This window comes from Chiloscyllium plagiosum, chromosome 6, assembly GCF_004010195.1.
Source record: "Chiloscyllium plagiosum isolate BGI_BamShark_2017 chromosome 6, ASM401019v2, whole genome shotgun sequence".
Taxonomy (NCBI): Eukaryota; Metazoa; Chordata; class Chondrichthyes; order Orectolobiformes; family Hemiscylliidae; genus Chiloscyllium; species Chiloscyllium plagiosum.
In genome coordinates this window covers 23,922,112-23,935,776 of record NC_057715.1, presented here as the reverse complement: position 1 = coordinate 23,935,776, position 13,665 = coordinate 23,922,112, and the positions used below count along the sequence as shown (strand labels likewise).

The 13,665-nt window shown below is 38.9% G+C and overlaps 1 protein-coding gene across 1 annotated transcript in view; it reads left to right on the top strand.

Annotated features, from left to right (window-relative positions):
* Window positions 1–3,729: 3,729 nt before the first annotated feature.
* Window positions 3,730–13,665, top strand: part of LOC122550513 (kelch-like protein 1) — a 423,308-nt gene continuing 413,372 nt past the window's right edge. The window contains exon 1 of the mRNA XM_043691355.1: window positions 3,730–4,811. Coding sequence (XP_043547290.1) covers window positions 4,375–4,811 — 437 coding nt within the window. The 5' untranslated portion in view covers window positions 3,730–4,374. The remainder of the gene's footprint in view (window positions 4,812–13,665) is intronic.

The window sequence follows — 13,665 nt, the reverse complement described above, 5'->3', positions numbered from 1 at the left end:
TCTTCACATCTTACTTTTCCATCTAGCTTTCTGTCATCAGCAGGTTTAACAGCCATATCTTAAATCTCTTCAACAAAGTCATTTATATGAACTAAAAGGTTGCGGGTCCAGCACTGATCACTGTAGTACACCACTCATTACATCTAGCCAACCAAAAACAAGACTCATTTATGCCTACTCTGATTTCTGTTAGCAAGCCAATCTTCGACCCATACCTTCTTCTACCTATTATCCCTGGTACCATAAACTTTTATTTCCACAATAAAATTTAATTTTTTACCCATCAGATGTCTTCTGGAAATATAAGTTCATTATATCCACTGGCTCCCTACTTACAGCGCTTCATACTCCCTCATTGCACTCTGATAAGTTGGTGAAACATTATTTCCCTTTCACAAAACTGTGGCGTCTCTACCTTGAACCTTTCAAACTGCCTGTTACAATGGGTTTCATAATAGCTTGCAACATCTTCCCCATGATAGATGTTCAGTTAGCCAGTCTGTAATTTCTCGCTTTCAGTCTCTCATCCTTTTTAAACAATGGAATCACATTTGTTACTTTCACATCAAATGGAGTCTTCCCAATTTTGGAAAATTTAAAGTAACACATCAAATAGCTCAGCAGCCACTTCCTTTAAGATCTAGAATGTGGTGCATCAGTACCCAAGGACTTGTCAATGCATGGGTTCAAATTTCTGCTCAGGATCACTTTCCTTGAAATGATAATTTTCTTGAGTTCTTCCCTCCCTTTCATTAACAGATTTATAGCTACTTCTGGAATGTCCATTCTATTGTCTACAGTCAAGACAGATAGAAAAAAACCTGTCTAATTAATTTGCCACATTATTATTTTCTATTATTAATTCCCTTGACCCATTTCTATGGGACAAATGCTCACTTTATTAACTTTTATTGTAGTAAACTTCAACAGCAACTTCTGTTTTGATATTTCCATCTACATTTTCTCATATTCCTTTTCTTTTGCTCCATAATATTTTAGTCATTCTTTGCTGTTTTTACTTTCTGTCCAATTCCCTAAACAAATTCTAATATGTCGAATTGTATGCTTTTTCTTTAAGTGTGTGACTAGTTTTAAAGTTTTTACTTAAACATGGATGGTAGATCTTCCCTGGATTTTTCTTGTTGTATCTTTTTGTATCTACTTTGTGTATTCTGATTCAGCTGTTTAAATATTGGCCACTGTATTAGTATTGACCAATCATTTAACCTAATTTGCTAGTTCATTTCAACAAGCTCCGATTTCATGTTTCATGTCCTCATAATCGCTCTCATGCAAGTTTAAAATATTTGCCATCCTAGTATACAAACACTCTCCCTCAAACTAAATGCAAAATTTGATCATATTATGTGCCAAAATAAGGGCTCAAAATAAGGCGATTAATTAATCCCATCTCATTGCACATTACCAGGTCCAGCATTGCCTGCTCTCTGGTAGGCTCCACAACATCCTATTTTATGAAACGATCCCAAAAACATTTGATGAACTCATTACTTGTTTGCCCTAGATCCCACTGGACATTTCATAAGATGTTATCTTGCGACATTCCTCCTGATTGGTCTAGATTCATTAATACGGGCTTTAATTTCATGTTAGTAGGTTATTTTCTCATTGCCTTGTCATTATGGAACCTATTCCATTCTAATGAAATTTATATAAAACTTATGAACTAGAAGCAGGAGTAGACCATTGGGTTCCCTCAGGCCTGCTCCACCATTCAATAAGATCATGGCTGATAGTTTGTTTTGAATCTCACATTCCCATATATATTGACAAGCCTTGATTTTCTTATGTAACAAGAATGTATTCATCCTTGTCTTAAAAATATTCAATCTTTCACCTCCACTGCCTTCTGAAGTATCTTTCCAATATCGCACAATATTCTCAGAGCGACAAAAAAAATCCCCTCATCCTTGTACTGAAATTCCAACCAGTTTTTTTACTGATCCCAGCTCTGTTTTGTTACATGATCTCTTTTAAATCAATAAATTTACTTTGCTGTTCCGATTGGAGCTCTGTGGGTGCACCAAGAGCCCAAAGATTGCACCAGTTCAGGAAGAAAGCTCACCATCACCATTGCAAATGCAGTTAGGAATGGGTAGTAATTGTCGGCCTTGCCAGCAACACTCTCATCCCGTAGGGGGGGAAAAAAAATGAACCCCTCCTCATTCGGATTCTCCTATCCTCACCCAAGACATGGTGAGGTTAAAGATAGAATCAAGACAGGTGCTTGACCTATGATATAATCCAAATTGCTGTAGTTCACCCCAAATTTCAGTGTTCACCTGTTTTTCTTTACATAATCATTGCCAGAACTTCAATCAAATGATCCTTTCGTGATTCTCCAAAATTTATAATACTAATATCTATAAATAATGTTAAGCAAATTGAGAGACGTCAGTACCTGGTGGAGTGCTCTGTCAGAACTGAATTAACTTGTATGGACTCACTTATTCTACATAATCACTGTATCAGGGCAATGAAATGTAGATTGCGGCAGACAGCAACCAAGCTTGTTAATGATCATAACCATTTCTTTTTGCATGAATTATTCATCACCCAATGAAAACTGAAAAAAACGATGATGGGTTCCTTTAAAATCTTGTACTTCAGGCAATGGTGAAAGCGCACTTGTGAAAGAATGGGGGAAACTCTTATAATTGGATGGAAATTGTATGAATCCCAGGGGATGTAGATTTAAGATATGTTTAGCCAAATGATAAATAGATTAAACTTACACGGAAACTAGAGCAAGGGTAATGGTGCCTGTTCCAAGAGTCTGGGCTGCAAAAACTATATCAAATGTCGCAGTTCCTTTCTTAAACACAACTGTATTTTACATTGTCCATTTAAAACTGTACTGTCAAACTTCACTGTGACAGGAAATAATATTCTGATGATCAGAAAAGAATGTTCTGATGCAGTTGTAAAGTGTCTTTGCATGGTGACAGTATAAAATAAGTTGGCATGAGGTTAGCACTGTGCATAATGCAAGCTGATAAATAGATTTATTATCTCAGCAATAGACTCTCTAAATCGCGATGGAAATCGAATGAATGTGTCTGACGCCCCCCCCCCCCTTATCCTCTGGGAATTATTTCACTGCTGCAGATTGTCACAATGGGGAGCTGTCATGTACCACTGAACTTATTCCACTCTCTCTCTCATAATGTGTTCAGGTTTCTGCTGACAGTTTTGATGTCTCACTGTAGTGAGGGATAGCAGAATAAATGAGCACTTGGAACGCAGATGACCTTTATGACAGAGACAGGCATGTTTACCTTCCCCTTCCCCCGCTCCAGTTAGCAAGCTTTTATTTTGATTTTCTTGCCTTGAATGTAATTACAATCCTTGCAGCTTTCGCGCATTTTATAATGACCGGCAATGTATTGTAAACCGCTGCGAATAACCACTTTTGCTTCTCGCTTCCCTTTGACTGAATTTTGATCAGATCCTCTTCAGCTTTCCTCTAATCCAAAGTGTTCTAGTTACAAATTTTCTCACGGTTTTAACCGTGGCTGGATCCATTAGTGAAAGGCTGCCGCCTGATCCTTCATTTTTTTTGGCATCCAGGGCAGAAGCTCCTAATACTTGGCTTTAATAGCTCCGGGTGCATCGTGCACTCTTGCTAATTGTGACTAACCTGTAACCACTTGTAATCAGTAAGTAACTGGAATAAACTCAAGTGTATCTCCGACGTTGGATCATGGGTGAGGGTGGGATGCTACATTTGTTACTTGCTGCACGCTTGTTGTTGACACACAACTCTTTGGCAGTCGAGGTGGTGAAATGACACAGAGGACTATTAATGCTGTAAAATAGAAAGAGACAGAAAACCTCTCTGGGCTCATTGAAATACATCTGCGTCACTGACAAGATGGGGGAGGGAGGGATGGATGGAAGTGACAATTTGGACCTGAGATCTATGACAGCACAGTTGTGTGTGAGCGTGCATATATAGGGACCACATTGTTTGCAGTACCTGTCAAAGACTCTTCGTTGGTTTTATGCAATTCTCTGGAGACAGCTGCGTGAAGTGGGGAGGAAGCTTGTAGGTGACTCTTTTAAGGTGTAAAGCCACCTGCCCTGCCTGCAGGTTGTATCGTATTGTTCACAAGGTAACCTCGTCATTCTGTCTGAGTGAGGGTTTCAGCAATTAGTGTGTGCACCGCTCAAATCTGGGCGCCCCCAATGTAAAACATCCACACACACACACACCAGCTCTGTGCCTCGCTCCATACAACTGGACTCCTCCTCCTCTTCCCCCTACCTCCCTCCTTTTTTTTATTTTCGCTAAACTCTTACACTTGATACACATACACACACGAAGTCAGCAGGAGTTCAGACAGCAACGACATGTCAGGCTCCGGGAGGAAGGAATTCGACGTGAAACACATCCTGCGGCTTCGCTGGAAACTGTTCAACCACCCGCCCTCCAGCTCAAGCGGGACTGGGGGCTGCCCACAGCAGCAGCAGCAGCAGCAGCAGCAACAACAGGACAGCTTCGAGCACTGGGGCACCAGCCAGAACAGGCTGAAAAATCACAGTCACGACAGAGGCATCGGCTCCTGGAAAAAAAGCAGCGCTCTCAATGGCATCCTGCCCCCGGGACACAGCAGAGGTGGCACATTGCAGTGCCAGACACAGCAACGCACTGTCTTTTACGTGGAAACGCTGGAAGAAGTGCCCAGGTTAGAGTTTACCAGGGAGGGCACGGCAACACTGGAAGAAGTGAAGAAGGAACTGGTGAACACTGACTGTTGTGAGGGAACAGGTGATGGATGCCTGCACAGGTATACATAGCTTTCAACCTCTCAGAGTAACTTTTTTTAAGAAAAAGACACAACCCCAGTTGTTTATGTATCTTGCCTTCTGCATTCACACTGTTGTGCATAAAATAGATACAGTTAGCTTCTTAGCAATAGTTTTGAGAAAATGATGATAATTACAAATCTGATAGTAAGGGATAGACCTCTCCTGGTTTAAGATTAAATTAGAATAGATTACTTACAGTGTGGAAACAACTACTGGAATTTCTTTAAAAAAAATACAGGCTCTGTCAAGTGTTTTGGATATAGTCCAAACAGTAACATTTGTGACACTAAATGTGAATTAGTTTGTCATAAAAGCAAATGAGCATAAATTGTTATTGAAAATTTACACACACACACATACTGCCAAATTACTTATTATGAATCTTGTCTATCAATAAATTTTTGTTTTAGAATATCTTCCATGATTATCTTAAATCCAACTGCCTATTTATTGGGTACATTGCCCAGGGGTGAGGGGATGTTAGACTGAGCCATTGTCCTTGTGATCAGTAATCAGTTTCAAGGCAGCGTTGTTGGAGATGTGCAGGTTGGTCTCCAGGTGCTATCTTGATCTGGATTGATGAGAAAGTGGAAGGAAGGGATATTAACAGTAAAAGGAGGGAGACATATCTTTTTCACTTACTGTAACTACTTCCCATCTCTTCACTAACCAAAAAAAGACTTATCTTCCTCCCTCCACTGACTGCACTGTGCCAAGCATGGTAGGGTTACCCAAAGAGTAATTATCCCCGGGCAATTCATTAGTGTTCCAAGTTTTCATTTCTAAGCCTGGAAAGTAGCTGCTCAGCTGTGGAAGACTTCACAATCAAGTCACATTTTGACCTGGTTCAGTGTCCAATATCCAGCAGAGCTCAATAATCATATTCTCTTGAATCTCTTAGCCCATCAGAACACTCCTTTATTCCTCCAGTGAATTCACTGTAAAATAAAGAGTAAACTTCGCTATGAATTTCATGAAGCATGTTTTGTCTTTTAATGACAACAGAAGAACTTGAAATCTTACCTTAAAAAAGTCTATGTTGTGTGTCTAAAGGGGGCTGTAATATGGAACTTTCCATGTGGCCCAACAGTAAAAATGCTGACATGAATTTACCCTCAAATACTTACATTTACATCCTCTAATTTGTGAGATTTTTATTTTTAATTCATCATTTTTGTAGTTATTTTAATCAGTTAGTTATTTTGTTCAGACATGCTATGACACATGTCCAGGGTGGAAGGGACTTGGAACCCTTGGTCCAGAGGTAGGGGCAAATAATGTGTGATTTTATAACTATCTTGTTGTGCAGGTTATTCACTTGAGAGAATAAACAGAAATGATTCCCATCGGGTTGAATTTCCTCTTGAGATGTGTTAATACGACATTTTTTCTTACCCAATTTCTATTTTTCATGAAACAATATACAAAGAAAACCTTTAAATGACAAATATATACATTCAAATAGAATCTGTTGAGTTTTCTTTAATTATTCTATTAGAGCAGGTTTAAATCATTCGCAAATCTGGAATTAATGAAACCAAGGTCAGGAAACTAAGCTCCTGTCTTTATTAATAACGTTACAGAGGCAAAAAAAGAAATTCTGTTGATCAGAAAAGTAAAATTGGTTAATCATTAATAGAAAAAAGGTTAAAAGTAAGATCATATTTTGTTTCTTTTTCTGTGCTGAGTTAAACCTTGGTGAATAACTCATTTCCAGTGCAATAAAATAAATATTTGTTCTGGATTATGATCACTTATTTTATTATTAATTTCCATAATGTTAATGAAATTAATTGATTTGCTAGAGTGAAATACTAGTTTGCAAAACAGTAGGGTAAACAGAAAAATACATAGCATTTTCACAGAACATTGTTTAGCCAATAGATCGCTCAAAGCCCTCTACGACAAACAAATAAACTATGCAATTTATCCAGTATTGTAATTGTGACAGCCAGTGTGCACTCAAAAATTCCCAGAGTTGGCAAAGTGCCATTCCTGAAATTGAGCACAAAAGTCTGAAGGCATGCTGCAGTGTCAGAGGTGCAGTTTCACAGCCAAGATGTTAAACCAAGATCCCTTGATTGGTCTAAAATAGTTCATGGCACTATTTTGAAGAAGTATTGACCCCATTGGGCTACCCAATATTTATTCCTCAATCAGCACTTTTTAAAGGGAAATTGACTGCTTTATTTATACACTATAACTGTGATTACACTGAAAAAGTACTTAACTGCAAAGCAGTTTGGGATATGCTGAGCTCCTAAAGGATGCTATATAAATGCAAATCTTTCTATTAATCTAATGTGTCAGATAGGAATTCTATTGGTTTGCATTGTACACTAGTCTTATCTGCTGTCATATTTCATATTCACTAATCATCATTGTGCTCAATTCCATCAATTGCTCAATTCCATCAACTGCTCAGTGGACAAGTTAGATTAGAATGGCTCTCATGTTTTGATTTTTGTTGAAAAATTGCTTCAATTTTCTTCTGAAAGCTTGACTGAAGTTGTGCAGAATTTAAAGCACGGAGACAATCCGAGGCTCAAATGAAGAATGCTAGTATTTGTGTACTAAGCAAGCCTCCTCATATTCTACTTTATCTGACCCTATTGGCTTAACCTCCTGTTGCTTTCACGACACATGTTTATTGAGCTGCTGCAGAAATCCTAATCAGGCCATTATTTAAGCAGAAAGAGTGAGCAAGAATCTAAAAAAAAGGCAGAGACTATCAAAAATTTTCAACCACGAGTTGTATCTTCAAGTCATCCACAAGGGAAACTGAGAAAAAATTTCAATATGCAATAGTTGTGACTCAGTTAAACTACATGGGCAATAATACTGCCACAGCATCCAGGGTAAACAACTTCAGTTAGATAGATGAGGTTGGAGAAATTAGGCTGTTCTTGAACAAAAGAAGGTGGAGAGAAGACTTGACAGAGGTATTCAAAATAATCAAGGGTCTGGATGAGTAGGAAGGGAAATGGTGTTATCAAGTTGTAGAATGATGTGGAGGTGCTGGTGTTGGACTGGGGTGGACAAAGTTAAAAATCACAGAACACCAGATTACTGCCCACCAGGTTTATTTGGAAGCTAGTACTTCCAAATAAACCTATTGGACTATAACCTGATGTTGTGTGATTTTTAAAATTGTAAAATGATAGAGAGCCAGAAAGTATAGGTTTAAGGTTATCGGCAAAATAAAAAGCTATGCAGTCACGAGGAGAAACGTTTTCATGCGGGTGTTTAGCATCTGTGATGCACTGACTGAGAGTGGGTGGACACGAGCTTAATCACAGCATTCGAGAGGGACTTGGATTATTATCTGAAAAAGAAGCATGTGTGGGTCTAAGGGGAGGAAGTGGGGGCATGGCATCAGGCGAGTTGTTCCTTTGGTACAATAGGCAAAAGTGAGGACTGCAGATGCAGGAGTTTAGAGTTGAGAGTATGGTGCTGGAAAAGCACAGCAGGTCAGGCAGCATGTGAGGAGCAGGAGAATCAATGTTTTGAGCGAAAACCCTTCATCTATGTTCCTGAACCCCCAGATCTCTCTTATAACTGATGCCCTTCATCCCTAGAACTACTCATAAAATACCTCATAGATTAATGGCTCTTCTTCAGCATGGGGACTAGAAAGTTGGTTATTGGATTAGCCTAACAAAATCTCAGAATGGCTATTGTACTTGTGAGGCCAATCTGATGCTATAATGTTACCAGCTGTAATGCTTGAAATACAATCAGGAACAAGCATCCTGACCAAAATTTCCCCTTTTGAAACCCAAAAGTGCTGCTCTCATTGCACCACACTTGGTGCTTCTAAAACTGAGTTCTGCTAATTGTACACAGTTGAAGCATGCTCCTGGGAATTTTCCGGTCCTCGTGCCTTTAAACTATGAGTTATTTTATGAATAGTTCCAGGGATGAAGGGCATCAGGTACAGGGAGATCTAGGGGTTCAGGAACATTGTTCATTGAAAGTGGCATCACAGGTAGAGAGGGTGGTGAAGAAGGCATTCATTGGTCACAACATTAATTATGGGAATTGGGATCTTACATTGAGGCTGTACAGGACATGGAAGATGTCACTTTTGGAGTACTGTGCATAGTTCTAGTTGCCATGTTTTAAGAAGGATATTATTAAATTGAAAAGGGTGCAGAAAAAAATTATAACAATGTTACTGGAACTGGAGGGTTTGTAGGTTAAAAGGAGAGGTTGGATAGGCTGGGATCTTTTTCCCTGGAGTGTAGGATATTGAGGGATGACATAACAGAGGTTTATAAAATCATGAGGGGCATTGATAAGGTGAATAGCCAAGGTCTTTTCTCTTGGGTAGGATCATAGAATCTCTGCAGTGTGGAAGCAGGCCATTCAGCCCATCGACCACTTCAACCCTCAGAAGAGCATCCCACCCACACCCAACCCCCTACCCTATAATTCTGCATTTCCTATGTCTAATCCAGCTAGTTTGGAAATCCCTGAACACTACAGACAGTTTAGCATGGCTAATCGACCTAATCTGCACATCTTTGGACTGTGGGAGCAAACTGGAGAAACCGGCTGAAACCCACGCAGATATGGGGAGGACGTGCAAACTCCATCCAGACAGTCAGCCGAGGGTGGAATGAGACCCTGGTTCCTGGTGCTGTGAGGCAGCTGTACTAACCACTGAGCCACTGTGCCATAAGGGAGTTCAAATCTAGGGAACATAGGTTTTTGGTGAGAGGGGAAGGATTTAAAAGGGATCTGAGATGCAACATTTTCGTGGGTATATGGAATGACCTGTCAAAGGAAGTGGTAGATGCAGGTACAGTTTCAATATTTAAAATACATTTGGACAGGTCCATGAATAGAAAAGGTGTAGATGAATATGAGCCCAATGCAGGCAAATGGAATTAGTTTAGTATGGGAAACCTGGTCATCATGGACATGTTGGACTGAAGGGTCTGTTTCTGTGTTGTTTGCCAGTATGACTCTATATGGCAATACCAGTAAAGCTGGGACTGTTCCCTTTAGATAAAAGTTTATTAAGAGGAGATTTTATTGAGATGTTGAAGATTCAGTTTTTTTGAGAGAGTAAATGGAGAGAATACATTTCCAGTGGCAGGAGGGTCAGTAACCAAAGGGACACTGATTCTGATAATTGGCAAAAAATCCAGTGAGTAGTTACTGAGATTTACTTTTGCTCAGCACATTCCTATGATCTGAAGCACATTGTTTGAAATGCTGGTGGAAACAGATTCAAAGATAACTTTAGAAAGGGAATCATGTATACTTAATCAGAGAGGAAAATATAAAGAATGGGAGAAAGAGAAGTGTAATCAACAGGTAAATCTTTCAAAGAGCTGGCACAGTTATGATGGACCAAATGACCTCCTTCTGTTCTGTATGGCTGTTTTGAAGGTAGGTAGCAGAGTCACTTTAAAATACATTCGTGAGTATGTGTATATCCTGAGAGATAGCTTAGCCAGGTTTTCTTGAACCAGAGCCAGATTATTCTCTTACATGTGAGAAACAGGTGGTAGATACAACTGTCCAGAGAGATAGTTCAGGGGTTTTGTTTGAGTTGTTTGCTTCAAATACATATACTAAACATAAGATTCATGATACAATCAACTAAAAACCACACAAAACAGTTTTGAGGAGGGGTGGATGTTGGGAAGGAACAACAGAACAAAATGATTATCAGATCAGGTAGCTGACTCTTTAAAAAATCAATCTGCAGTTCAGTGCTTTTTCAGTACAGTGTAGCAGAATCGAAGCAGATCTTATTGTGAAAGGTGGAATTGCATGACTTCACCCCGTAGGGGTTGCTTATCTCTCCTGGTTGTGTAGCCTGTGCAGAAATCTCTTGTGATTCTCACTTAGACAGCATGCCCTGCATGGAAAAGGCTAGTAGGTATGAAAAATGTGTATAGCACGGAGCTGTGGAAAATCAGCAGAGGATTTATGGATATTATTACTTTTCATATAGGAAATGGTATATGCCAATTCTTCACGCCACTCAATAACATTGCCATGGTTATAACAGTGAAGATGAAATTGTATTACAAAATGCTTTCATCCCAAACAGTGTGTTATCTAAGTAGTGGACAAATGTGTTTCCTTGTTCAATTTAAGAGAGAGATTATTTTATCCGTTTTCTTTTTTTAACTTTTAATGATTTAACTTCTCATTAAAACCATCGCCAATGAGAATCGTTGTAATTTGTCATTGTGCAAACTAACTATATATCTGGTAAATAGGCTGATTACTGTGATGGCAAGTTTGTAATAAAGTCACCATGAGAACTATTTCTCCTCTACTTTCCAACACCCGGTGTAAATCACTTATATTCAACCACATTTCAGCATTAACGCTGCAATGAAAATTGATTTTCTATGGAACAGAAACAGGGAAAAAATACATAAAGCATCAGCCATACACTGTTTCATGGCCTGTTCTGGCAGGCATGCACGTATGTGGGTGGACTGTGACAGGATGGACTTTGATTGTAATTCTCCATTAATTAAATAGTACACCAACAACATCTTGTCACCTGGGCAAGGTGTTGCTGGTAATTGAAGCCACAATGTAAAACTATTATGTAGTTGAGTCTGAGTTTCTGACGCACACTCCTAGCATGTGAAGAAGACAATTTGTAACCATTTTCCAAACTGGGTTAGTGCCTACAACAAGCAACTGGAAGCTTCGATGAAAAGCATTTTCTTTTTCCTTTTGCACCATCTCGACAAATTAATGTAAAATTTATATTTTAACTGTGTCAAAATCAATACTGATACCTCTGCATCTAGATAATCGTAGGATTAAATAGTATGAGACAGCCTAATCATTTGCCACTTGGAAATGTTTGAAGATGGTGGTAAAGGGAGGCAAATGGCAGAAATGGTAACCAAATGGAAAACATTTTGATTTTGTCATCTATGAATGTGAATTTCTTCTTTTCCTGAAATAGTGTATAACTTTAGCGCACAAGCTCTCCATCAATTCCGCACAATTTATAGTTATAGTGGACTGAGGACATGATGATGCAGGTGGTTCTGTTCTGTGCACTGTTGATATAGTAACACACCAGAATAAGTCTTGATGTCATATCTGATGATCTTAAGCTGTTGATCAGCCCAGAGAGAATGTCATCATTCTTGCTGATGCTTCCATTCTGGTGATCATGGGTTACCAGTGCATTAGGTAAACTAAGGTTTTCAATCTCTCAGAGCTTTAACTCTGTTCTCACACTTTTAGGCAGTTACTTCCATGATTCAAAAATTTAGCCACTCAAAAATTGCAGATGCTAGGAATGTCATGATGCTTAAAGGAAATGAAAGTAACATTTCATAGGTCAGTGAGTATCTGAACTGGACAGAGTACTTAACATTGCAATTCTATACCCTTTAAACAGAACAAGAAGATGTTATCAAGAGACACCAGTTTAAAAAAAAGGAACACCATAATGAGAAAAGTGAACACTTTTAATATTTAAGTAGAGCAGTTAAGAAGCAGGAACTACCTACTTTTTGATTATTTGTGAAGATACCCCTTTGCTTTTCTTTGCAGTTGCTTGGAACATTAAAGAGCTGCAAAAAAAAAAACCCAAAATTTGCAGCCCCCACCCTTCAGAACCTTTTTGTTTACTATTTTACCATATCGGCTTGGTAACCGGGCAAACTGTAAAAGGTTGAGCCAGCACTGAATCAATGGTCAAAGTTATGCAGAAGAAAATGTATACTGAAAAGTTATTGTTTTAAATGGATTAAGTTCTTAATCTTTCATGCAATGTTATTAATACCAGCTTTGCTTTTGCCCATCCCTAACTGCCCATGCAATGAAAGGCTTGCACAAACTAATTTCCTTTGATTCTTGGGGGTCTCAATTTGGTTATATGCTGTATGTGCGATGCAGAACCTGGACTCAAACTACAATCTTTCATAAAGACTCTTGTTCCAGTGTAAATAGATCACGTTGGCACCACCTTCAAAACACCAATATGACTTAGTTAGGTGGCCTGGACAAATACATTTCCTTGATAGAGTAATGGTTAATTTATTTTGTAGCAAATTGTTGATAAATCCCTCACTCAGGAGTCGAGGCTTTGTGCTATTTCACGACTTCAAAACCATACAAACCATAACGGCACTGCATGTGGTAGTCTCAAACTACAGTGAGAACAGGTTTCAGGGAATATTACAAACAGAACAGCATATATCTGAAGTCATGCAGCACCATGATTAGTTTGTTTGCTTCTACTTGGAAGAAGGAGCTTGCGGCTGACTTACTTTGATGGAAAGTGGAGATGGAGCGAGATGGCAGCGCAATTTTAAGCAAAACTATAAGTGATGGGGTTGGGAAATCATGGGCAATGCATTCAGTTGCTGCTGCAAGAAAGCATTGGATAAAATTGAAGGGAACCTGGAGGAGGAGATGAAAACTTAGTGCATTGTCAGGACATCCACTGTAGAATTATTCATCACAGACAACTTTTTCTTACCTCATTAGCAGCAGAGCTTTGACCTGTATTTACTGCTCTCACTTTGCCAGAGGAGGAAATCCATCATTAAAGGAAATCTGTGCCTGTCTAATTCTGCTGGAATTAAAAGGTTTGCCACAACTGACAGCAGAGGGATCTAATTGACTGATCTCTTCGTGATGATTTATGATGCAAAGGACAGTTTATTCTTCTGAACTAAATAAGCATTTTTGACTGGAAATACATAATTCATTAATGTTCAAGTACACCTGAGTACACTTAATCCTCAGTGTTCAATAACCCTGAATGTATCTGTAATTTTAATATTCAGTGTGAAAATTTTTCAAATGCTAGCAGTAGTGTGGGAATTT